General features: G+C 51.4%; 7 protein-coding genes across 7 annotated transcripts; 3 read left to right on the forward strand and 4 right to left on the reverse strand.

The window, feature by feature from the left end:
• Window positions 1–78: 78 nt before the first annotated feature.
• On the forward strand, window positions 79–2,323 carry NUU61_003370 (uncharacterized protein; the record flags this gene model as incomplete). The annotated part of the gene is made up of 4 exons (XM_056653952.1): window positions 79–353; window positions 494–984; window positions 1,152–1,633; window positions 1,700–2,323. The coding sequence occupies 4 exons, from the start codon at window positions 79–81 to the stop codon at window positions 2,321–2,323; spliced, it is 1,872 nt and encodes a 623-aa protein (XP_056515019.1).
• A 538-nt stretch (window positions 2,324–2,861) lies between these two features.
• Window positions 2,862–4,255, reverse strand: NUU61_003371 (uncharacterized protein; the record flags this gene model as incomplete). The annotated part of the gene is made up of 5 exons (XM_056653953.1): window positions 2,862–3,244; window positions 3,328–3,392; window positions 3,441–3,850; window positions 3,935–4,042; window positions 4,103–4,255. 5 exons carry the CDS (start codon window positions 4,253–4,255, stop codon window positions 2,862–2,864), a joined length of 1,119 nt encoding a protein of 372 aa, XP_056515020.1.
• A 1,826-nt stretch (window positions 4,256–6,081) lies between these two features.
• On the reverse strand, window positions 6,082–6,879 carry NUU61_003372 (GLTP domain-containing protein; the record flags this gene model as incomplete). The annotated part of the gene is made up of 4 exons (XM_056653954.1): window positions 6,082–6,376; window positions 6,457–6,575; window positions 6,632–6,690; window positions 6,744–6,879. The coding sequence occupies 4 exons, from the start codon at window positions 6,877–6,879 to the stop codon at window positions 6,082–6,084; spliced, it is 609 nt and encodes a 202-aa protein (XP_056515021.1).
• Window positions 6,880–7,444: 565 nt separating this feature from the next.
• Window positions 7,445–10,632, forward strand: NUU61_003373 (uncharacterized protein; the record flags this gene model as incomplete). Its single annotated transcript, XM_056653955.1, has 2 exons — window positions 7,445–10,009; window positions 10,081–10,632. The coding sequence occupies 2 exons, from the start codon at window positions 7,445–7,447 to the stop codon at window positions 10,630–10,632; spliced, it is 3,117 nt and encodes a 1,038-aa protein (XP_056515022.1).
• Window positions 10,633–10,822: 190 nt separating this feature from the next.
• NUU61_003374 (putative mitochondrial inner membrane protease subunit Imp2) lies at window positions 10,823–11,756 on the reverse strand (the record flags this gene model as incomplete). The annotated part of the gene is made up of 2 exons (XM_056653956.1): window positions 10,823–11,186; window positions 11,287–11,756. The coding sequence occupies 2 exons, from the start codon at window positions 11,754–11,756 to the stop codon at window positions 10,823–10,825; spliced, it is 834 nt and encodes a 277-aa protein (XP_056515023.1).
• A 488-nt stretch (window positions 11,757–12,244) lies between these two features.
• On the reverse strand, window positions 12,245–13,000 carry NUU61_003375 (macro domain-containing protein; the record flags this gene model as incomplete). The annotated part of the gene is made up of 2 exons (XM_056653957.1): window positions 12,245–12,293; window positions 12,369–13,000. The coding sequence occupies 2 exons, from the start codon at window positions 12,998–13,000 to the stop codon at window positions 12,245–12,247; spliced, it is 681 nt and encodes a 226-aa protein (XP_056515024.1).
• A 7,838-nt stretch (window positions 13,001–20,838) lies between these two features.
• nsdD (GATA-type sexual development transcription factor NsdD) lies at window positions 20,839–22,534 on the forward strand (the record flags this gene model as incomplete). The annotated part of the gene is made up of 4 exons (XM_056653958.1): window positions 20,839–20,867; window positions 20,932–21,790; window positions 21,880–22,200; window positions 22,325–22,534. The coding sequence occupies 4 exons, from the start codon at window positions 20,839–20,841 to the stop codon at window positions 22,532–22,534; spliced, it is 1,419 nt and encodes a 472-aa protein (XP_056515025.1).
• Window positions 22,535–23,784: the final 1,250 nt, after the last annotated feature.

The raw sequence follows: 23,784 nt of genomic DNA on the forward strand, positions 1-23,784 counted from the left end.
CCTCCCGGGCGCCCCGATTTGAGCAGCCAACTGATGTTGGGCTGAGCTAGTTCCTCCCCATCTCATGTCCCCGTAATCATGTCCCGGAGGACGCTGGGAGGAGGTCGTGTTTTGGGCACTCCGAGCGCTCTCGCGTCCGCTCCGTCCCCGCAACCCAAGCCAAGGGTGCTTTCGCCGACTACCAGCAGCGTATCGCTCAGCTCACAGGCATCTGCATCTCAGTTCTCTGCAGAAACACAGGATCTCACCTCGCGCATCTCCCTGGAGAATGGCGATACCTCGATTTCGGCGCCGCCGGCCGCGCCCGGAGCTCAGCTCTCCTGTCCGATCTGCAGCGAGGAGATGGTACGCTCGTCCCCCCCCCTATGCTCTTGAAATGTCGAATGATATCATGCTTACTTGGTAACAGGTGACTTTGCTACAGCTCAATAGGTACTTTCCGACCGTCTAACGCCCCAAATCCGTGCATTCATGGTTAACTCAATCGCCACAGACACCTCGACGACCTCCATCAGAACCTCGAAGACGATCGGCAAGATGAAGTCAAGGACTGGTTCAAGGTGCAAATGGAAAAGGCGAGACGGTTCCAGCCTCTGGCAGTCTTGAACCAGAAACTGAAAGGCTTGGACGTGTTCGAATCGAATGAAAATCAAACTCCGTCGACTCTTCCCAGTCGCCCCCTCGCAGCCCATGTCGGGGCGCCGGAACCGCCGAAGCTATTAGAACCCGAAGACCTCATCACAAAGGAACACTGGCAGCCCGCTTGTCTTTACGATGTCTGTCTGGAGCCGTCGTGCGGACAGCGGCTCAATGCTACCAACGGGTGTGTGAACTGTCGGAAGTGCGGGAAGCTCTTTTGCGAGGAGCACACCATGTACCAGATGAAGCTATCGCGGTCGGCGCAGCACGAGCCCGTGCGAGGCATATGGGCCCGAGTTTGTGAAACCTGCTATAAGTCTAGAGAGGGCTACAATGACCATAATGGTGAGAATTTCCTCGAGGGTTTATTTGCGAGCAATACTAACAGGGAATAGGTGCCACGAGGAATCAAACAGATGCTTTCAAAGCTATCAGGAAACAAACTGTCGACAAGGATTTCCTCGAAGTTTCTCGCCTGGAGAAACGGTTGACACGCCTGACCCAACGTTTAGCTATTTTACCGCCGGACCAAATTCAGCCTGGTGCAACCAAGCTGTGGCCCATCACATGGCAGAACGATCAGCGGAAAGCTCTAGAGCAGACCATTGTCAGTTGGGAGGATGACGCTAGTGTTTCGCGGTGTCCATTCTGCCAGCAAGACTTCTCGGGCTATTCATTTCGGAGACACCATTGTAGGACTTGCGGGCGGGTTGTCTGCGGTGATTCCAGCACGGGATGCTCCAGCGAGGTTGGGCTAAGTGTCGCACCTGTCTCGAAAGCTTCGACGGAGAAGTCCAGTACGGACGAGTTCATTAATGTGGATGTGAGACTCTGCAAAGACTGCAAGGCCACCCTGTTCGATCGACGAGACTTCAAAGCCGACATCACACGCAAGCCCCCGGAGGTCAGGGGGTACGAGAATTTGGTTCAGTTCGAGAGGGGGATCCGTCTACACCTACCGAAGTTTCAGAAACTTTTGGCCGCTTTGCAGTATGTTCGATTGTCTTTTATCATTCATTCATCCTTTTACTAATGTATGCTACTATACAGAGACCCGAAGCGACCACCATCCTCGGCGCAAATCGCAGATGCATCCAAGGTGCGCAAGCGGCTTATGGACTCGTTTGCCCAATATGACGTTGCAGCGCGGCGCATCCGTGACATGCCCACCAAGTCTCCCACCCAATTGCGATTACAGAAAGCTATATATCAGCAAGCCAGCAACTTCCTCCATCTCCATATGCTTCCATTGAAATCCCTTCCCAAGGTTCTCAAGCACGCCACCCCCTCGGTGGACCGAGTGTCCAGCCGAACCAACTCCCCAAACACTCCGGTGAACGGGTCCTCGGCCCGGCCGTCAGAATCCGCGCTCGCATCGATCAAGTATAATAGTGTTACCGCCAGCGGGAGCAACAGCAGTCTTGCCAGTGACACGAGCAGCGCAGTTTCAGCCTTGGAAGCTGAAGAGAAGTCTCTCCGCGACCGGCTGATCGTGCTGGAAGAGCAGAAATTCTTCGTGTCTGAGATGATTGCCGATGCCAACCGGCGACGCAAGTTCGACGAAGTGAGCAGTCTCGCCATGAACGTTGAAGATCTCAGTCGCGAGATCGACCGCGTCAATGGGATGCTCTCCACCCTGGATTTCGAGGGTGTCTATACTGGGAGTCTGCAGTCGAGTGCATGATTCTATACTCGAGCTGTTTCTTGTTATTTCTCCCTCTTATTCTTTTCTCTACTTCTGTTCGTCCTGCGCAGATTCACGGCGTATCTCTTGTCGTCTTATCTTGCTTTTCCTTGTTTCTTTCCTTGTGTCGGGATGTTTGGCGGGCGTTTTGTAGCACCTCACCTCACGATGATATGTGCATAGCATCGGGCGTTTGGGCGGTTCTGGGTATGTATAATGAATGGCTTTGGATTTACCTCAATCGATCTATATAGTCTGTGTTATATCTATCTTGCTCGAAGGACAATAAACAAACCCGTAAGAAATAAGAATCGAGGGTCTCGCGTGGGCTGCACGTAGTACAAGCCTAAGGATCGTGGCTGCAGGTACTGTACTTTTAAACGCAGCCACATGGACCCCACGTGTTCGTAGTACAGAAACATAGAAAAAAAGGATATACAAATCATACATATCCCAGTTAATGTAGATATATTTTACTTCTATGAATACCAGTACAATTGTAAACACAGACCACAAATGTGGAATACATAGAAAGGTGTCATCGCTCCGCCACATCCGCCGAAACATAAAACGTCTTCTGCACATTCACCCCAGCAAAGAACGTCCCATGCTTCGGATTCAGATCCTCCTGACTACTAGTCCGGCTGCCGCCCCGGGGGGTTGCCGGTGTATGCACGGTAGTCACCATGGCGTGCGAATGCTCCGGGTCGAGGTCTGGCCGCCAGAACTGCGGGCCCGACGGGTCGGAGCGGCCGCTCACACTTGAGAGTGGCACGCTGCCGCCGGTGCGGCGGCTGCGCGTGTCTCTATTGCTTGGGTCGCGGAACCAGCGAAATAACGGGCGCAGGGTTACGAGGCTTCCTGCTGCGATGCCGAGGCTTGCTTCGACGTTGGACCAGATCGAGATGTTGGCTGTTGCGTCTATTTGGTTGTTAAATTAGTTGTTGGCTTTGGCTTTGGGGGAGTGAGCGGTAAGGTGTATAGGGATAATAAGTGACACTCACATAGGAAATCGTGGTTCTTGTAATCATGCAGATATGGGATCCGGATGATAACTGCAGCGCCAGCACTACTAGAAATTAGTACTGATATAAAGCCAAAGAGAAAGAGGACATACACGCATCCCATGCCCAAGATACCCGCCAGCGCAACCTTGGTCCTCGTGTTCATCTGCAAATTCCACACCAAGAAGATGGGCAAGAGACCCAGCGTCAAATCACAGCACGTCGCAGTAACACTGTAGACATAGGCGATGGCGATGATCCTGTCGAGATCCATGCAGGATCCATGGATATTGCCGGTAGGATCGGTGGCGACGCGGATTCGTTGCCAGAAGAACGAGACCGGGTTGCATTGCAGCGTGAGCATGAAGAAGAATACTATGCCGATCACTGTTGTCACACTGATGACTGCCCATAGGATGATCGCATGCACTCGGGCGACGGTGAGACGGAGCAGGGCGACTGCGATGGAGATTCTGGCGACTGCGCATACCCAGACGTAGCTGGTTTGACCAAGCCACCACCACTTGAGGTTTGTCAGTACTTTAGGCTTTGGGCACATGGCGAAGCAAACAGGTGTATAGATTAGAAGAGAACGGAATGAACATACAAACATGGCGGTTTCCGCTGTGCCTCGTTGCTGCAGATCCCAAGTCTTTTGGCCGATTCCATATAGCGCGCCGGTGATTCCGCATAGGGCGAACAGGACATTCAATGCCTGGTATATATCGTGAGTTTCCCAATTGTACCTGCTAGAGAAAAAAGCTAGGTTGCGTACCATGGCAAACACCATTAGGGCATCATCCCAGCCGAAGGCCTTGACGATCTTGATACGCACGAAGCATCGCAGACACACAGCAATGAACGAGATCCCCAGGAACACCGTCGTGACGATGAAGATCGCCTTGCTGCGCCCGTCCAACGGCTGCATGTTGAAAAGCCCGGCACTAACTGACTCGACAACTGATGAGTGGGTCAATCACTTGCAATTCATGACCGATGCTGGCGAGGGCATATTCCACCAGCGGAATTGACACCAAACAACAATCCAAGTGGGAATCAGGAGAACAGGAGAGATAAAAAATAAAAATAACAGTAAAAAAAAAATTCAATCCACACCCCAGTCACGCACGACCCTCATCGTGGCAAGGACCGTCCGCCAAGGCGGGGGGCTGTTCGTGTCGCAAATACCAGCCCTGAGGAAACCCAGCACGCAGGTAGCATGGACCCGACTAGGGGTTGCCACTTTGCGGGATCCGCCACGCTTGTGAGTTGAGATAGTCAGTGGAGCCAACTATCGATTCTTCTCGACGCCGCGGGAGAGACGGTCATCGAACTCCAGACCGTTTCTCAACCGCGGGTTGGAGGTTGGAGTGTGGGGAGACCAAAGTCAAAAGTCTCGACAATAACATCCGAGGCATGTATGGGGACTTCTCATGTGGATGATCATGATCATGTTTCGCATTATATTTCGCGGGTTTCAACGGGGAATGTCGACCTTGGCCCTCACGAAAACAGTAAAACCTCTTGCTGAAGGCTGTTCGGTTCGATGGCCAACAAAACGCGTCTGCTCCGGCGCCAAGTGGAGAGCGCAAATGTTTGGTGGCCTCCACCTGCCACACCACGCCCAGTTGGACCCACGTCGGCCGTCTGTCGGGGGGGGAATTGCCGCCCGTAGGACCGTGGGAGGTGCGCAATACGAAGTGGATGCGATGTCCAAGAAACGGTGAACTTAGCCGAACCCATATCTGTTCTCGGTGATTCTTGGCTCAGCATAGGGTGCTTGGCCTATGGTGGCGACTTGTCAAGTGCATACAATGCATGTGTAGTCGAGACATGCGAAGACAAACCGAACACGATTCATGCATCGGTCCACGTTGCGGTTGGCCTGACATGCATCGACAAACTAGCTCAATCCGCTCGAGGCTCGTCTAATGAATGAGACATGATCGGCAACGCTGTGGGGACACGGAGATTGGCAACAATGCTCTTCTCATGGTTTGGATGTTGATGGGGTTGAGATGCCGGGGAGAACACAATCAGCCTCGAGCGGTCCCTTCAGCCGACCAGGCGCAGATGAACTATCTACGGATATATACCCAACTATCCTTAGTCCCTAGTCCAAGATCCTATCTTGAGTGTTCTGGTCATTGTTCTATTTTCAATTACTTTGATCGAAGTGTAGCATAGTACTACCCCATCCCACTGCACACCATGGCCCAACTTCCACTAGGATGTTTCACTTGGCCGAATTCACTCTGAGGAGCTGACAAGAAATTCAAAGACTTGGTCAATGATCCCTAGGTAATATGTAGAAGTGAATATCTATATCATGCCTGAGGCAGAGTACTATAATCACGTGACTAATCTGGCACGCTTCTTCCCAATCAGGAAGGTGGTTATTCCCCTATGTTTCTACAGTATTAAACACTCCCCTATTGCACAGCTAGGGGCTGATGGTCGAGTTCCTAGATTGGACGTATCTCTTGAGGTACACTCCAAGGTTCCAGGATGCTCTTAGCGTCTTTTTCTTTTTTTTTTTTAATCCCCCTCCCCTTCTTCTGCATTACTCTGCTACCATTGGATTTTCTACAGTGATTATTAAGGACTATACTGATCAGAGTAATGATTCGCTATATCATGAAACGTACGTGCTCGCAGGTAAGTCCAGATCGAATATGTACATATCAACAAATTCGCCTCATGCACACTCCAGGAATCAAATTCATCGAAGCCTTCCCGGTATACGTGGGCCTACTACCATTGGGCTTCCTTGCGTGCCTGGAAGGTCTTCAGGATGCTCACCACCTTCTCCAGAGCGGCGACCTCCTTCGAAAGCGCAGCCGAGACCTTCTCCTGGTCATCTCCCAGCTTGGCGTAGAAGTCCTTCCGGTACGGGGTGGCCGACATGGCAGCGCTGAAGATGGGCTTGATCACGAAAGAGTGGTGGGGCTTGAGGGTGCCGCCGTAAGCCTCGCGGAAGGAGTTGGAGAGTTCCACTGCAGAGTTGTCGACATTGTGGCGCAGAGCCTGCGCAGTGAAGTCGAGACCGCTAATTGAGTCGGTGCATGTCAGCCACAATCTATACTAGGTACAACTGAAATCATCTGAGAAAGGTGAGGGGTGACATACCGGACCAGCCAGACGAGTCCCTCCGTGGCGGTGTGCTTGCCGGTCTTCAGTTCGTTCAAGACCAGCTCCTGTAGAGTCTCGGATTCCGCAGGGGCAGCCAGCTGCCGGTCACGGACTTTCTATAGCGGGGTTTAGAATCGGTTCACCATTGGAGCAACTGCATAGATGAACGCACCTTGATGTTGCCAAGCAGATCATTCTTGACGGGGAGGAAGGCCTTGGAGCCGAGCACATCTGTCGTTCCTGCATTAGTCTTCTGTACACGCATTTCGTCTAACAGCACCCACCAAAGAGAGTGGTCAGGGCCTCGGCGGCCTCGAGGAACTCGGCAGTCGAGATGCCCTCATTCTCGGCGATAGGGACATCCGCGAAGGACTTCTGGATGGTATCGAACCACGTTCCACCGGCGGGGATTTCTGACATGATGTAGAAGAGCAATTGATGGATCACACAAAAGCAAAAGAGAGTTGAACGAACGAGAAAGCACGAAACTCGGGAGAGACAGCTGTCACTCACCGCCACGCAACATGGTGGGGAGTAAGCAAGTGGTGCAAACAGACCCCTGTGATTTGCATGATTTGCGCTGTTTGTGCTGTTTGCCTGTCTCTTCAGCTACGTCATCGACGCCCGTTACATCGCGATCTGCCCGATCGCACTAAGAGATTCGTCTGGGGAGTTTCCTCGTTCCTGGACGATTTTCCTCATGCATTTCTACTTTGCTTTCCCCTTTTTCGATGTATCATCCATCTTCTAGCCCACGCGGGTAACACATCTAGGGCTATGAGCTCTCCACTGGATCAGCCCGACGGTCGGCCCCGATCACAAGCCGACCCACGCATACCGTACCATGACCATTATCATGGCCTGCGGTCCGGTTCCTACACAGATCTGAACCTGGTATAGCTCCCTGTTTTCCGGAAATAATTGACCAGTCCAATCTAACAATTGGTTTCTCGAGTAGCGTCATGCCTCTGCGCATCACTTGCATATGACCAGCCGGCGCTATTTCATCGGTCCAATCCCCGAGGGCTGGTTGCAGGGTCACCGCAAGTCATGGTATCGATCTCGCCTCCGATTTAGGAATTATACTTCACAGACCATTTCATTCTCGGTGGATCCTGTGGCATCTCACTATGGCAACCAAGGCGATCAGATTGAAGATGTTGCCTTGGCGCTCACTAATACTAGCGAAGAGCCCGCGAGAGAGCAGCAAGCCAAAGTACAGGAACAAGAACAGACGGAGGAACCCTCAGGAGATATGCATACGCTTTCTCATCCCATGAGAAAGATAAGTAACAATCCCTCTGCGGAAGAGACGGGCGACAATGAACCATCTTCGGAAGAAGACAGCGACAGCACGCCTAGGCCAAGTACAGCAGGACGAGGGAATATCTATGATAATGGCAATGCGTCTTCCTCTTTTGTTACTGCCAGGGAAGAGGTTCCTGGGTCGGCAGACTCGGGTGGTCCCTCTACCGTGCACCTTAAAGGATTGCCGCTTGGTCAACGGCCAAAGTCCCAACGATCCCAAAATCCGAATATCGCCGGGCCTAGCGACGCTGCCACCCTGACACCGAATACGTCTGCGGCTGCGAGCGAAGCCGATTCTACAACGCAACTACTGCGAAAAAAATCCAAAGCTAAAAATCAAAGAAAGAGCAAGCCCTCTGGTTTATCTCGCACATCCCTCAAGCAACAGGACCCCCAGGATGAAGACGAGTCTCGTGAAAGCGATCCGGGGGATGAAGGGCCAATTCAACGAAGGTTCACCAGCAAGATAGCAGCCAAGTACAACCTAGATGACAACCTCAGACACAAGCAACGCAGACTTCGCTCCCAGATCGCAAAGACCCAGGGCACCATCTCCGCCAACCGGCCGCGTCGAAGGAAAGTCCAGGACGGGGAGATTGTCAAGGCAGAAAGGATGCTGGTACGCGTCGAGGAGTCGCTGCAAGATAACCTCCCTGCCGACTACTCCGAGAATGACAGCCTTCGCATGGAAACCCGAGTCGTTGACAAGTGGCGCGAGTTTCTGGTTGTTTGCAGGAAAAGCTCTGAGGAACACACCCCGTTTGCTTTGCAGATGTACCGGACCCGAGTCATCCCTGATATCTCACGATCCGACAATAAAACACCACCCTACTACGAGCTACGCCTGAACCACAAGAAAACCAGGGTCAACCTATACTCCTCCCTCGACAAAACCATCGTGGTTTGGCACCCCTGCAAACGCGGCACCCGGATTTATATCATTCGGCCCAAGTCTGCAGCTCACGCTGCCGAGTGGTACACATTTGTCCGCCAAGTCCTGGGCTGGCGACGGCCCACTTCTGTTCCCATCCATGTTCCTGATCTCGGCGTCTCATTGATCTTCAAGCACCCCTTTGAGCACCTTGAGGCTAGTCTCGGGCCTAAGGATGACGATGCGCAGCACACAGCTGTGCTGAGTCGGCCCGCAGGCGACAGGCGCTACGCGGCTGAAACCATCATCCGGGTCTGTATGGAAATGCTCGAGGGTCGGTCCGAATGGGCCGAGGTGTTGAAAGCGTGGTCCAAAACGGAGAAGATGGGGCTCGCCTGGAAGCGGTATGATCGCCTTGAATGGGTTTTTGGAGTGAGCGAGGAAAAGATGTACGGAACGATTGCGATGCAGTCCTCGCATGAACTTGAGCTGCGTCCAAGACGCCATTATTCCACTGCAATCAAGTCCGGCGGCGTAAAGGAAGAAGAACCGCCCCCGGTCGAAGGGTTCCTGGTTCGGCTGACATCCCAGAAGGGCGTGCACCAGCGCATGAACAGGATGTTCTTCAAGAGGCTTTACTTCTTTACTGAAGATCATTACCTGCTTTTCTGCAGGCCCGCCAAGGCGTTTCCGCCGACACCTCCGCAACTTGTCCCGACGGAAGACTCGGGTGTGCCGTCATCTCAGCAGATCCTCGACGAAATGCCTCGGTCTTGGGATATCGACCCCTACCCCATCCAAGACGGCGAGATTGCATGGTTGTCCAGCGGGAACCAGGAATACGTGCAAAGGCACGACGAAGAGGCCTATGCGCAGTTGCAAAGGAACGTGCACAATATCGGCCACGCAGACGGGTATATTGATCTATGCCGCGTGCAAGAAGTTCGCAACATCCACCGGGGCAGCAGCCCTGCCGACCCTAACATCCGAGAAGGGCCCGCGGTGGAATTCGACCGGGAGCCGACAGACTCGCGACAGGACGACGGTGCCACGAAACAGTTTGATGATGACCGCACCTTTGAAATGGCCTTGGACAATGGACTGATGATCCGTCTTCAGGCGTATGATGCCGCCACTCGAGACGAGTGGGTTCGGCGACTGGCCGCCTTGGTCAAGTACTGGAGGACGCGCTGCGCCGACGATGCCACCGAGTTCCAGGCCGTGCGGCGACGCAACCTCAAGCTGCTGGACATCGACGAGGAGATGGAGTCGATTGTCGGGCAGTTCGCCGAGAAGTGGGAGGTGAAAAAGGCCGAGGCTTCGCCGCACCTGCATAACATGTGTTCGCTATCTGGGTGCCGGACGATCAAGGTGAGTGACTCCCTCTTCAATGGAAATGCCTGAAAGACGTCTTGTGGGAGGGATGTTAACTGGTAAAACAGATGTCGGGCCAGCTCTACCGCAAACCACGCCGCCACTCCACCTTCTACCAATGCAACGTCCTCCTCACAGCCGGCAAGCTCCTCGTCTTCCGAAGCACGCTGCGCAAGCGCAACGGCATGGAAATCCCCCACATCCACCAGCAACTCGAAGCAACCATCGACCTGCACGACTGCTACATCTACTCGGGCCTGCTGACCGAGACCGACCTGCTATACGCCAACCAGACCTTCGACAGCAACAACCCGGGCCTGCACGCCCTGCCGCGCGTGTATCTGTCTTCGGACGCGTTCACGAGCCGCGACGAGGACACCGCTATCACCTTTGTGGTATGGCAACCGCTGAAGAAGAGCTATTTCCGTGCCGAGGAGGCCGATGCCCAGGGTCAGGCGCACCGGTCTCTGCGCCATGTCTCGACGCTCGGTAAACATGGTCGCACGATTGTGTTTAAGGCAAGGAGTCGGGTCGACAAGGATCGGTGGGTGCTGAGTATCTCTTCGGAGATTGATCGCCTGCAGGAAGAGCAGCATGAGGATATCCGGCTTGTGTCGTGATGTCTTTTTGGTTTGGTCCGGCTCTCATATATTTATTTTTATTTACGTCCATTCCTCTATCTCGGGCATCGCCATTCTCCGCCACTAATGGTAGTAATACAATGATATCCAAGCGTCTATATACATAATACAGTAAATGCTACATAACCCCCATAGACAAGAGAAAACGCCAAGGCTAAGCTCCACCCCATCAATCCAAACTCGGACGCTTCAGCTTAACAGCCTCTTTAACAACACGATCCCGCACATTCTGCCGGTACGCATTCTTCGACTGATCGCCCTCCACCGGGCCAGCCTCCCAGTCAGCCCAATCCAGCCAGCGCATGCGCGGGCCCAGCACGGCCTTCACATGACCCGTAATCAGACTGACACTGACGGGCCCGTAGGTATTGCTGTCGAGCGAGCGGCGCGGGTCCTCGGCGTCGCCTTCGAGCCAGACGTGGTTGAAGGGTACGATCTGGGTGGGTTTCATGCAGGGCTCGCGGGTGGTGACGCGGTCGCCGGGGAGGCCGACGACGCGCTTGATGGCGACGTGGGAGGGATTAGCGGGGGATCTATAGAATTAGAATTAGTATTTATTAGTATTGTCAATGACAATAAGAAGTGAAGTAAAGAAGATGATAAAAAGAGAGAGAGGGAGGGAGGGAGATATACCGGAATGTCACCACCATCCCCCGCTCCAGCCGCCGCGTCCGTCCCCATGGCCACACCCTCCCCCACGGCCACATGCTGACCAGCACCATGTCGCTCTTGGTGTGCGTCTGCTCGTAGTCCTCGTTGAGGTACGGCGTCATCGACGGGCCCCGCACCCACATCACCTGCATGACATGCTCGGAGAAGAAAAGCCCGATCGGGACGAGCGGCGCCAGCACGCGTGCGACCCGGCATGCGCGCTGGACGGGGATTGGGAGCGCGGCATAGCGCTCGCGGAGGTGTGAGAAGAACGCGGGGAGGCGTCGTCGCGGCGCCAGGCTCGGGCCGGGTGTGGTGTGGTCCGGTGTGTTGTGGGCGGATGGGTGAGGAGAGGATGTGGGATTCAGGGTGGAAGAGCGAGAGGCCAGTTTTTTGGCGACGTCGGGCGTCAGTACGCGCATTTGGGGTTTATCTGATTGGGGTTTGGGCATTTTGTGTTGTTGATTCGAGGTGTTGGGTTCTCGGGTTTGGTTTTGTCTGTTGTCGATGAGAGAGAGCAATGTCACGTCCACAGGTGGGGGATTGGCCGGGTTCCAGTCCCAGTACACATCCTCTGGGAGGAATTGCGTGGGTTCTAGTCAATTAAGGAAGTAAGGAGTATTCAACGGAGTTAAGCAGTGCGGATGCTACGAGTCGAGCCTGATCTGATAGGAAAAATATGTTTGCATTGTTTGACTCCCGAGATGCGATGGTTGCATGTGCACATTTTCCTAGTAAAAGTTCAGAAATCCTCTGCCAGACCTCAATTCCATAGCCTTGGGACCTGATCTCATTCTCCCTGGAACCACAAGATCCCCAAGGCGCCTACAGACCGAGCGCCGAACACCGGGTATGAATTACGCTGAGAACAAAGAGTCATAAATTCGTCCATTTCGTGTCCTGTGAGGAGCGATAGCACCTCACCAATGGGGTGTGCCGATTACTCGTCCTCGGGGGAAAGATCCCGCTTGGTCGGAGGGAAGTATTGCCTGCAGAAGAAGTTAGCCCAGGATGTCACCAGCAAAGTAAACTCAGGCCAGAAAAGAAAAAAAGGGTAAACTCACGGCAGGACTCTCTCGTAGGAGCGCTCATCCTTCAGCTCAAAGTTGCAGAAGATCACTCGCTCCAGCTTGCCGATGTTCCCCGAGCGCTCCAGGAACTTGCGTACCTCATCGGAGGCAGCGTGGGCAGCTTTCTCACTGGGGTAGCCGTAGACACCAGTGCTGATGGCAGCAAAGGCAATGCTCTTCATGTTGTTCTCGACGGCCAGTTCCAGGCTGCGTCGGTAGCAGGCACGCAGCAGCTCCTCAGGGCGGCCAGGGTGCTTTCGCATCTCTGCAAAGTAGATGGGCCCCACGGTGTGGATGACGCGCTGGCAGGGGAGGTCGTAGGCAGCTGTGATCTTTGCGTCGCCCGTGTTGCACCCATCCAGCGTGCGGCACTCCTCGAGAAGCGCTGGGCCGGCCCGGCGGTGGATGGCCCCATCCACACCCCCACCCCCTAGGAGGGACTCGTTGGCTGCATTGACAATGCAGTCCACCTGCAGCTTGGTGATGTCACTGCGGATGAGGGAGATGGTGTTGTTGAGCGGCTGGGAGGGTGTCGCGAGAGTGGTCGGAGCAGGTACCAACTTGTTGAGCTTGTACAGCAGCGAGGCAGTGGGGATCTCTGAGAGTGAGATTATAGGTGAAGCCATGATGATGCGGGTTGTGGACACAACCAGTGATGGCTGTAGGGCTTTCAAAGTGATAAGAGAGATGTAGAGAAGGCCGCCGCAATAACTTTGTTTTAATCACGTGATATATATATAGAGGGGAAGATTCACTCAACGAAAGAACTTGAGGAATGAAGAAGCTTAAAAAATAAAAGCGAGTTTTTTGTATTGATTTGGGATATTTAATGGTATTTTCAGCATTGGCTATATAGCCAAAGCAGCAAATATATTGCTAGTTAACCTAGGCCCTACTGGCTTAGTGCCTTTATATTAGAGACCTTATTTCATTTACTCTCTGAGATACCTTGAGAGTTACATGAAGGTATAGTAATTATTGAAAATATACCCGTAATCTGAACATGAATACTAACTTGGTAGGAGACATCCTACTCTATGCTTGTACAGTAGTATCCATGACATCCATAGATATATTCAAGCCTAGTAACAAACACACATCCAACATCTTATAGGCCCATCATTTATGTGATTCAGCAATGTCTATCCGGGATTTTCCCGCCTGACAGCTTGCCCCCTGCAGGATCATAAATAGAGCACTCCATACGGCAAGCTGCATTGCATATGCAGTCTGCACGCAACCCGATGAGAACAGCCCTGAGTCCTCGATATTCGGGGGAGGAGCACCCCCAAACCCCAGGATTGAGCCAAGCCCGGGATTTGGTCCTTTGGGAGAGGATCGCGGATGCAGAATAAATGAAATGATGAAATGAAGTAGCCACTTTGGGCTTCGTGCTGGTCCTCGGAGACACATGGAATATCCGGATGACACCTTGAGGAGAACCGAGGTGGCTGGAGTTATGCATCGATGCATCACAGACCAGGTTGTGCGAGACTCGGCTTGGGGGAAGTTCTCGTGTTACCGGGGGTGCCTGGGGCATGCAATAGGACAACCCCTGGTCCAAGTCACCACACTCAACACATCCATCTCTATTCTCTATTCTCCAATTTTCTATCTGCCTATCTATCTTCCCATCTATCTTCCCAATCCATCACCTCTGAGAGATCACAAGACATGTCCTGAATCCCCCCCCAGTGGAGTCCATTTCCCCTTCAGACCCGCAACGCCCCCACAAGCTGTCAGACGTTTTTTCCCCGTCAACCCAAAAAAAAACCAGGGAACATAACCCGTGGCCCTGAGGGGCCCACCACCAGTTTTTTTTTCCCATTTTGATTGAAGGTTGCCGATCCTTCGGCTGTTGAGCTGTCGTCGATCGCACGGATCTCATTTCGTGGGCCACTAGTTCGCCCAGTCTCCTTCCTGATGGAGCGATGGAGTGGGTGATTGGAGCAGAAAAAGAGAGGAGACCAGATCAATAGCAATGGTATTGTTATGTCTTACTCCGTCACTCCCATTCCACTGGGGCGAACCTGTTCTTCCCCTGGCCGTTGGCCGTCTACCGTCTACCGTCTACCGTCTCTAACGGCGAGAACGAGGCTTGTTCCCTGGGTCTGGATCGGGCGCGGTGGATCAGAATTGAGTTGAAGCCATTGGTATGCCGTTTTACCGTGGCGAAAGCAAGACTCTGTCTTTCTGTCTCTTTCTGTCTCTTTCTCTCTTTATCTTTTCTCGGGGGGGGGGGCTATGGTCTAAGTTGGTTGCTGGCATCTCTGTCAGCAATTATGCAGGCCAGATATGACAATCCCTACCAAGTATCCCTAGCCAGTATCTGGAATTTTCTGTAGGTATATCCATGGATAGATTTGGAATCAACCCCCTGTCCTGTCTAGTTCCCAGAGGGTGGTAGCTCAGCTGTCACGAAAACTCAGGGATGCCGCCAAAAGGCTTGGGGAATTTAGTTTTTTTTTGCACTTTGATCAAATCCCTCCACCGACAGAAGGGGGTATACGTAAGAAGATTCAATGATTTACAAGGATGCTGGATCCCGGATCAACCAGACGGGCAAAAGTACGATCTATTTTGGAATGTCCTTGGTGTTTTCATGATTGTCTAGACTCGACTACTTCCTGAATATCGTATGATGCTGGATCAGGACTTTGTACAATTGACACCTCATCACGGGTGTCTTTTCCTAAACATGAGAGGAAGAGAAGGGGTGGGGATTTACTACTAGGTAAGAGACAGCGCGTTTCGCCACAGCGCGTCTGATCTGCGCTTGTCTCCTCATTTCCTCTCAATCTAAATGACACGTCTACTATCTTGTGATTCTCCTCTCATATTCTCTCTGAGAGAGAGTTCCCCTTTCTGGTCTAGAGGTCATGGCAAGGGGTCTGATCGTGCTGGATACTCATCCCCCAGGAGAACCTAGGGTATATACTGCTTGGAAGATACTGTGACTATTAGCTGATTCATTTGAAGCACGTCAAATGCTGTCAATGCCACAAAATCCAGCACTGACCACATCGGTTCCGCAATCCTGCGCCACCCAACCCGGCTCAGCAAGGTCCATTGCGTTGAAATTCTGGACCGCGGGTTGGAGCTCTGGAGCTTCTCGCAATCCACTGTGTCTCCACCCTAAGCCGATCTCCTGGGAGACTTGTTTTTTCAATTTTTCACAGATTTTTTTTTACCAAGGGCCTGGTACTCATGGTACTGTTCCTAGAACTATCCAATCCACGTCATCGGGACCAAATGGGTTATCTCCGTCTCGCTTGAGGATGAGACTATGCCAAAGAAGACGGTGAGAGAGGGGGAGAAAGAGGGTGATGGAGTGGAGCTTTGTCGCGTTTAAGTTCCCAGGTTAGGAAGATGAAACACCCGTAGATTTTTTGGTGAACTCACTTTTTTGATCTCGTGATACTCAGGATAGTTGTGATCCGAAAGAAAGAAATAGAAGAAATCCAGATCAGGCCAAAGCAAAAAAGTACCATATTTTATGAAGTACTTTACTTCTTTAACTCCGGAATACTTCAAAATCTTCGGGACCATCGGGATTTGCCTGAACGGCCCCGTTGTTGCAGGTGGGTCGATGGAAGCCTCTTTTTTTTTTTTAATTATTATTATTTCTATCATAATCATATTTTGGCCCTTAACGTTCCCAACGCCTGGGAATCTCGGCATCGACGCCAATCGTGGATAGGATCCGCTTCCCTTAGACTATCAAGACATCCACTAAGCCCGGGAATGGTATAGTTCGGGGGAGAAAAGGAGAGAGGGGGAAAAGGAGACCCGCTCGGCCCACGAGGCCAAATCCTCATCTTTTTTCATCTTTTTTTTTTCTTTTTAATTCTCTATTTAATTCATATTTGCCCCCTCGATCGAGGCGGTCTAACTCGGTGGGTCTGGGAACGGTCCGACGTGCTATCTTGGCCCGTTTTTCTTTTTTTTCTTTCTTGTGAGTCTCCTTTCTTTCCCCTGTCGCCTTGGGGTTTTTTTATTTTTCCTTTTCTGTTTTTCTTAATCTTCGGGCGATTCCAGTCTGTCGGGGAAATAAAGTCCACCTGACTCGAATGCTAGAGGAAACTTGGAAAACACCACAAAATTCAGAGATCCTGGGTAATTACAACTAAAAATCTCTCTTGGTTACATTTCCATTTCCATTTCCATACATCCATGGATACTATGAGAAAGGAAGAAAGTTTCGTGGCTCCCGTGTGGGCTTAGACTACTCGCTGGAACGTGCAGAAACCTGCCTGTTGCATCACAGTGATAGTGCACGTAAGGAGGATACACTGCGTGGCATGATCTTGCTAATTTTTGGGTTCAATCTATTCCAGCGTAACCATCATATATATAATCATATATAATTATATCTAGGCTATATCTCTAAAGTACAGTATGTGCATCCTGTGCATGGGATATCTGTATACAGCTCCACCGAGCTATAGTCCAAAAACGCCCCAAGGATTCTCATAGATCTGACACATAGTTGGTCCCGATGAGGTGTTCGGGATCCACTATCACCCTGGTCATCCAGAGATTGCTCCGTTGCAAGACCTGAATCATGGCCTGCTAGACAATTGGTCTCCCCCCTTTTGTGTTCTCATTTAAGTGTTTCCCCTTCTGTCACAATGCAGACTCTCCCCTTGTCTAGTGCCTCGTGGATCCCAGCCTGTCAATCAACAGCCCTCAAGGTTTACCTAGGGAGTAGTCAGAGATGAAGATGTAAGATGATGACAGCCATGGGTGACAGCAGATTGCTTGATAAAGATAGTCTGTAACCCTGGTCCTATTACAGCTGAGCTGCCAGATTTTTCGGTCTCTGCACGGGAGCCGAGATCGGAGCGATTTCCGGATGGGTCAGTCCCCTGGTATAGGCGAAGGCGTAAGGAATGAAACAGCCCTAGCCACGCCACTATGACTGTCGAGTACAGTAAGAGGGGATACCTAGGCAATGTCCCAAATACTATGTTCTGAATAGAATAATCAGCAAGGTATGAGATGAATGTCAGGCCATTTCCCAGATTTCCCACCGGAGCTCTTACTTATTTAGGAGTGAACCGTGCGGCCTGGATCCTTAGAGTGGAGGAGAGAGAGACTCGCGATCCTGCCAAACGAGAGGTTCCTGCGTGTCTCTCTCCCAGACAGATGGGCTTGAAGGAATCCATGCAATGCACGCTTGTCTCGACGGGCTCGTCAATCCTTCTCTCGATGAGGTCTGTCATTGCCTGTTATCCCTCCCTTTTTTTTTCAGTTTCTTGGCCATGATGAGAGGGCTGAAGATCGGCGGGAGAGCTACTTACACAGCGTCCACTAGCCTTAGCTGGGTATCTTCCCCCTATGTCATTCCATTGCAGACATACCGTTGAGACTTGCGAGGTCCATAACCCACTTCGGCTTTGCGATCGGCCTCGGAGGATTTCCGGGCATTCCAGGGTTGTTGTCTGAACGGTTCTTAACGAGGTCATAGATGCGCCAACTCAACTTGATGTGAAATGAATCAGAAAGAATCCATGATTTCCCGTAATTCTGAAGATACGAAGATACGAGATTGAGTGGCAACAGTCAAAATTGCGATCGGATCTCCCGTCCACCTCTCTCTCTAGCGCCGCTGCCCCTTTGCGGTTAGGATTATCAGATCGGCCGTTTAGCGATCGTCCCCCATGCCGGGGGGAAAAGCTGAGCAGGTCCACGGATGGCTTGTCTCTGTTTTGTCAGGCTCAAGTCAGCAGGAATGAGACAGAGAAGGAAGAAAAAAAATAACGGTCCTAACGGTCCCATCGCGTGTCGATCCCTCTTGCGATCGCCTGTCAAAATTATTTTACTTCCCCCCCCCCCTCCCCCCTCCATATATTATCATCGTCATCATCGTCATCATCGTCATTGCCACCTCGCATTCTTCCAGCTCGGAGTTGGACTCGATCTGGAAATGAACTGTCTGGGAGGGTTTTCGGTGTGAAGGCCTGTGCAGTTGCGAGCATAGACCCTGCATGTAGATGTAGATGAAGGGTTGCCCTCTGCAAAAAGGCAATTCTGCAATTTAGCCGGGGCAGTATCTCCAGACGGAGGCTCCGAGGGGTTCCCACCCGCGGAAATGCCGCGACCATCTGATGCAGCAGATTCTGAGGGTTCCGATAGTTCAGATCCGTGGGGAAAATTGACTTCTGCCATGTTTAGGCCTTCTCCCAAACACCAGTAACCAACATTGTGCCCTTGTAACCCTTTCGGGGCTGAGGAACTTCGCCCGATCATATTTTTAGCAAGGAAGAGTTTTTCTGTTTCTTCTCGCCCAGTGCCCGGTTCCATGCAGATATGTGGAATGGATGGTGGATGGAGGAGGGTGGATCCCCAAGAAAATCCTTGCTGGATTCACACTCGGCAGGGCCAAAGTGACCTACCGTGCATGCACTAAATCGCCAGGTGCATGGAACGCATCGGCTGAACAGTTGAGATCCAGATGGGCGCTGGGCGTAGATCGATGCGTAGTCCACGGTATTATTTTTCTCTTTTTTTTTTTTTTTCCTTCGATCAACTGTAGTGTACCATACATACCTACTATACATGTACACACTGTACACAAGGGAGTGGAGATGATGGGGGAAAAGCAGGGTTTGTTTTGACCGGACTTGAGGTTGACAGCGAGAACATGATATTATATTATTATGTATACAGTACTCGGGAGTTTTCTATATAATTTAAGAGTAAAAAATAGTAATAAAGTAATCAATAGTTTACATAGGTAGAGTTGGCCTCTACTAAAAAGATCGGGCCAATAACCACGGCGATCGCGATTCGCAGATTCTGCATTATATCACAGAATATTATCGAAGATTCACCTCCGATCTCAGATATGATATGAAGAAAATTGTGATTTCATCTGTCACCGGCTGTGCCCGAGATCAAGGGACTCGGGAACCATGGTCCGACCTGCCAGTGTGATTGGAAGAGTGCGATTTGAACCGGTATGGATGTGTGACAATTCTCCACATTCCTTGATGTCTGGGGACTGAATATAGTGAGTTACTCTTTACTTAGTATCAGTATGTACTTACTTAAGGTACCTACAATAGGCACCTAGGTAGTATCATCCAATATTAAGCCTGAGGCACCTGGATATACAGTTCCTTAGTAATCAGTTCTAGTGGGCCTCAGGCACTGCCTAGGTACAGTCGATATCCAGGGCAGTGACGTCATGTTAATAATACGCCCCAGACTCGAACAGGGGTCATGGGGGGGGGGGGCATATCCACTCTGTTTAAATCGGAGATCTCTCACCCATGTGACGGGATCGCGACGGGTTATATCGCCGTGAGCTATAAGTATAGTCTCTTCACTAGCCCGTCCCTTCCTGCTCAACCACTCTGCCGGGAATACAGCCTGTTTCAGACCTCCCCTAAGCAGTATTTTTCTAGGTTGATCGAGGTCGAGGTCATATATTTCTTTCTGGGCAACACAGGGGGGAGGACGGGCAGTGACGGGTGGACGAGAGGGGGCGGGATATGTGTTCCTGAGCAGGGTGGTACGGGGAGATAGGTAGATGAGATGGAGTATACTACCTCTCCTGCCCAGGCAGAAATCAATATATAATAAATAATAAAATACTCTCCACGCAGATCCGTAATTTGCTAGTAAAACGGGGTCATGACGATCTGCCAATTTCCCAGTATTTTCGCAGTAATTAGGCGTAATTTTGTAAGAAAAAAAAAGAAAGTACACCGTCTCCCGATCCCATCTCGATCCACCGATGCGAGAAAACGCTTTATTTTCTTTTTATTTTCTTAGTGATTTCTTTTTATTGATTTTTTATTTTTTATTTTTCTATTTTCTATTTTTTATTTTCTACGGAGTATTTGTTATTTGATTATCGTATTATTTTCTTTCTTATTTCTTGTTTGTCCCCTTCGCATCTCCAACTGATCTCTTATTTTCCCGACATTCTTCTACTTCCTCGTGCTTCATTCTGACATTCTCCCTGGGTTCCACGCGCAATTCGTCCCTTGCGTTGCCAGATCGATCTCAAGTCTTTTTTTTTTTTTTTGTGATAGGGAATTTGGTCCTTTTTCCGGTTGGATTTCGTTTATGAAATCCTACCTTCGACGGGAACCTCTCTCTCGGACCCGTCGCATCGGCCTTAACTCGTCCTAACCGCCACATCTCTCGGGGATTTCACTTTTCCCATCTTCCCACGCCACTAGAAACCCCGAGTGGAACCCTTTTCCTCTGGGGAATCCATAAAGGTCGCACGGGAGGTGTTCCGACTGTGGCTTCGAATCTTTTTCCCCTTTCTATTTATTTGGTCGTACCCTGATTCCGCCCCCCCCTCCTCCTCGATCTCCCCGTCAATCGTCTATCGTATCACTTTCCAAGACGCGATCGGATTCCCGGGAATCGAGTATCACATCCTTGGTCGATGAGACCAGAAAGGTTATAGTGTGACAAAGTTACCTCCCCCCTCGATACCGTGATGGGGTCTTTGGAAGCTCCCAGGCACAGGTGAGTGGTCCTCACATCGGTCAGAAACAAAATGCTGATTTCTTTTTTTCCCCAATCTCCCCAGAGATCCGTTGCCCGCGATAGGCTTCCTCGGCAAGGACGCCGGGTACACTCCTAACCATCCTGCCAGCGCGACCGCTTCTCCAACACCTCTGATGAGCCCCAACACCATGTACGCCGGACAACCACTTCCTTACTCCTACGCACCCCCGGCCACCAGCGCACCGCCGCAGCCCGGGTATACCTCGCCGCCAGAGTCGCGTCGGGTGATGGAGGACGAGAAGGACAGGCATACTCCCCGGCAGTCCCTGCCATCGATCCACGAGGCCCTGGGCAACGATAACCCCCTCCCTTACCCAGCACCAACATCTGCGCCGCCCTCGCAGTCCACCCACACCGCACCGCATTCGCACTTGATCGGACGCAGCAGTGGCGAAGGTCCAGCGGGTCCTCCTAACCCTTTCAATGGCCCGGCCACGGCGCCACTGATGCGGGAACCCGGGTTCCCGCACCAGGCCGAGGCATCGCGCACGAGTCTCACGTCCATCAACACGCAAGAATCACGAAATGCGTCACTACAGTCGCTCAGTACGGGCAAGTCACCGACGCAGAGCGCAAAAACTGGCATCACCTCCGTCTCGGGCTCTCAAAATTCCGGTTATGAGTACAGCGCGCCTCCCTCAGCCGGCAGCGTCGCCTCGCCCAACGGCTACTCCCATTTTCCTCCCAACTACTCCTTTCAATCCCAATCTAATGGCCCCGCCTATGCACCAGCTCCGTTCGACAATCGTCCCTATATGGGGACGCCTCGCATGGATGAAGCAAAGGGGGCGTTTGTGGGCCGTCCGATTCCCGGACAGCCCCATAGCGACTCCGTAAAACGGCATCTGGACGTCTACGATGTGGAGACGTCTCTCAATGAGGTATGGATTGACTGTCTCTTTTTCTTATTTTAATCTTTTGGGTGGATTCAATCGCGGGGCCAAAGTTCGATTAACTAATGGTTTGGTAGATTGCCGAAATGAGCACGCGAACACTGGACTTTTCGCGGCACTACGCGACCCGGGCGCACCAGACACAACGGTCTGGGCCGGTCTTGGGGTCTCTCCCTTCGCTGAATGAGGTGGAGGACATGCTCCACATACAGCGGCGGAACCAAGATGCCCTGGTGCGGATACGGACGGCGGTGGTGAACCAAGAACAAGCACTGGCGGAGCAGATGGCCCAGCGCAGTGCGTTCAAGCCGGGCGACGATGACCACATGGCCATGTACCAGGATGGGTTCAAGGGCGCAGGCGGGTTCGCAGGTGCCGACCCAAAGAAACGGCGTGGAGTAAGTTCCCTTGTATCTCTTTTTTTGATTACCCGTTTACCCTCTTCCTCTGCTGTCACTGGCTTGACTCCAGAAAGGACACTCCACTTGCAAGATTGTGTCTGGCTAACCACGTTGTCTGCAGAAGGCGGCCCCTCCTGGTCGTTGCCACAGCTGTAACCGAGCCGAGACGCCAGAATGGCGTCGGGGTCCAGATGGAGCCCGAACGCTGTGTAACGCGTGCGGACTGCACTATGCCAAGCTGACGCGCAAGATGGGCGTCAAAGGCACCACGTCCCTGGGGTCGAACCTCAAACCCAAGGCTGTCGACTCGGCATCGCCCACCAGTCATTAAGCTTCGGTCTGATTTTCATGTGGCGTTGAGCAAAAAACGGTTGGGTCATAGAATTGGGGGAGGCAAAGGAGTTCAGTGGCCATTTTTCTTTTTTCTTTTTTCTTTTTTGCCCTCTCTTTTTTTGGGGGGAGGTATGTCATGGGAAATTCGGGAGAAGACTGGCCCCAACCATCTTTCTCTCTTGTTCGGCATTTTATGGTTTTTTATTCTTTAATTCGGGTCTTTTTTTGTTTGCTTTTTTGCTTTTGCTTCCTCTTGGCTTTCCCCATTTTCCCTTTTCCCTTTTCCCTCCTTGCCCTGATCTATAATACCCTCGCGCGTTGGGAGCAACTTGGCCTTCTAGATTACGTTTCCCTCCCTCTCTCTGACTCTCTCTCTCTCTCTCCCTTGATGTGTGCTCGAAACTGTCCAAGATTTTGTGTTTTTCTGGTTGGTTTATACCCTGCATCGTGTGCCCTGAGCCATTGGAAGGCCAAGTATGGTTATGATTTTGGTGTTCTAGTATGTCTGATATGTGTGTACGATCGTGTCTCTATCTAGCGTGTCCATCTGGATCTTCCTTGAACCGTGTATTGTATGATCATCTCTTCTCTCTTCTAAACTGATGCTGTCATTGCACGGGAATTCCTTTGCGGGTGGCGATCAAAATATCCGTCATTTCTCGGGTGCATCGTGTGGCGGGTGTCGGCCGTAGGAGTCGGGTCCGGCCGAGGGCTCCACCCACAATCATGGTTCCATGTTAGGGATTCAGTATTTAGTATTTAGTATGTAGGGTAATGAGATTCCACGGGATAGATGTGTAAAGTCAATGTAAATAAATGATTTGAATTGTAAGAGTCAAAAAAAAGGGCGCAATAGTACACAATTTTTAGTAGGGTCTCGGGATGTTCTAAACCTGCATCTTCTAACCCTAAGAAAGATTCTCCAAAGGGGATATCGGGATCTGAACCAAAGGACCTGACTTACTCTATCTGGAACAAAAAGGAAGGAAATGGATGGCAAGATCGTCTCCAAGAGGTTAAGTTGCCGAAGCGGGGGCGCAGCGATCGCAGAAATGATTTGTGTTTTGTCGCCGATCGGGGATCGTGGATCGGAGAGATCTCAAATTTCAGATGTTTGCCTTCTACTCGGCATACTTCTACTGTCGTTATTTCCCATGTATATACTATTATAGATTATAGTCACTGTATCTGGTTGTAGATAAGGATAAAGAATAATTAAATCATTCTCTACTTCACCAGCTACTCTAG

The sequence above is a fragment of the Penicillium alfredii genome (genome assembly GCF_028826965.1).
Source record: "Penicillium alfredii strain IBT 34128 chromosome Unknown utg000004l_segment0_segment0, whole genome shotgun sequence".
NCBI lineage: Eukaryota > Fungi > Ascomycota > Eurotiomycetes > Eurotiales > Aspergillaceae > Penicillium > Penicillium alfredii.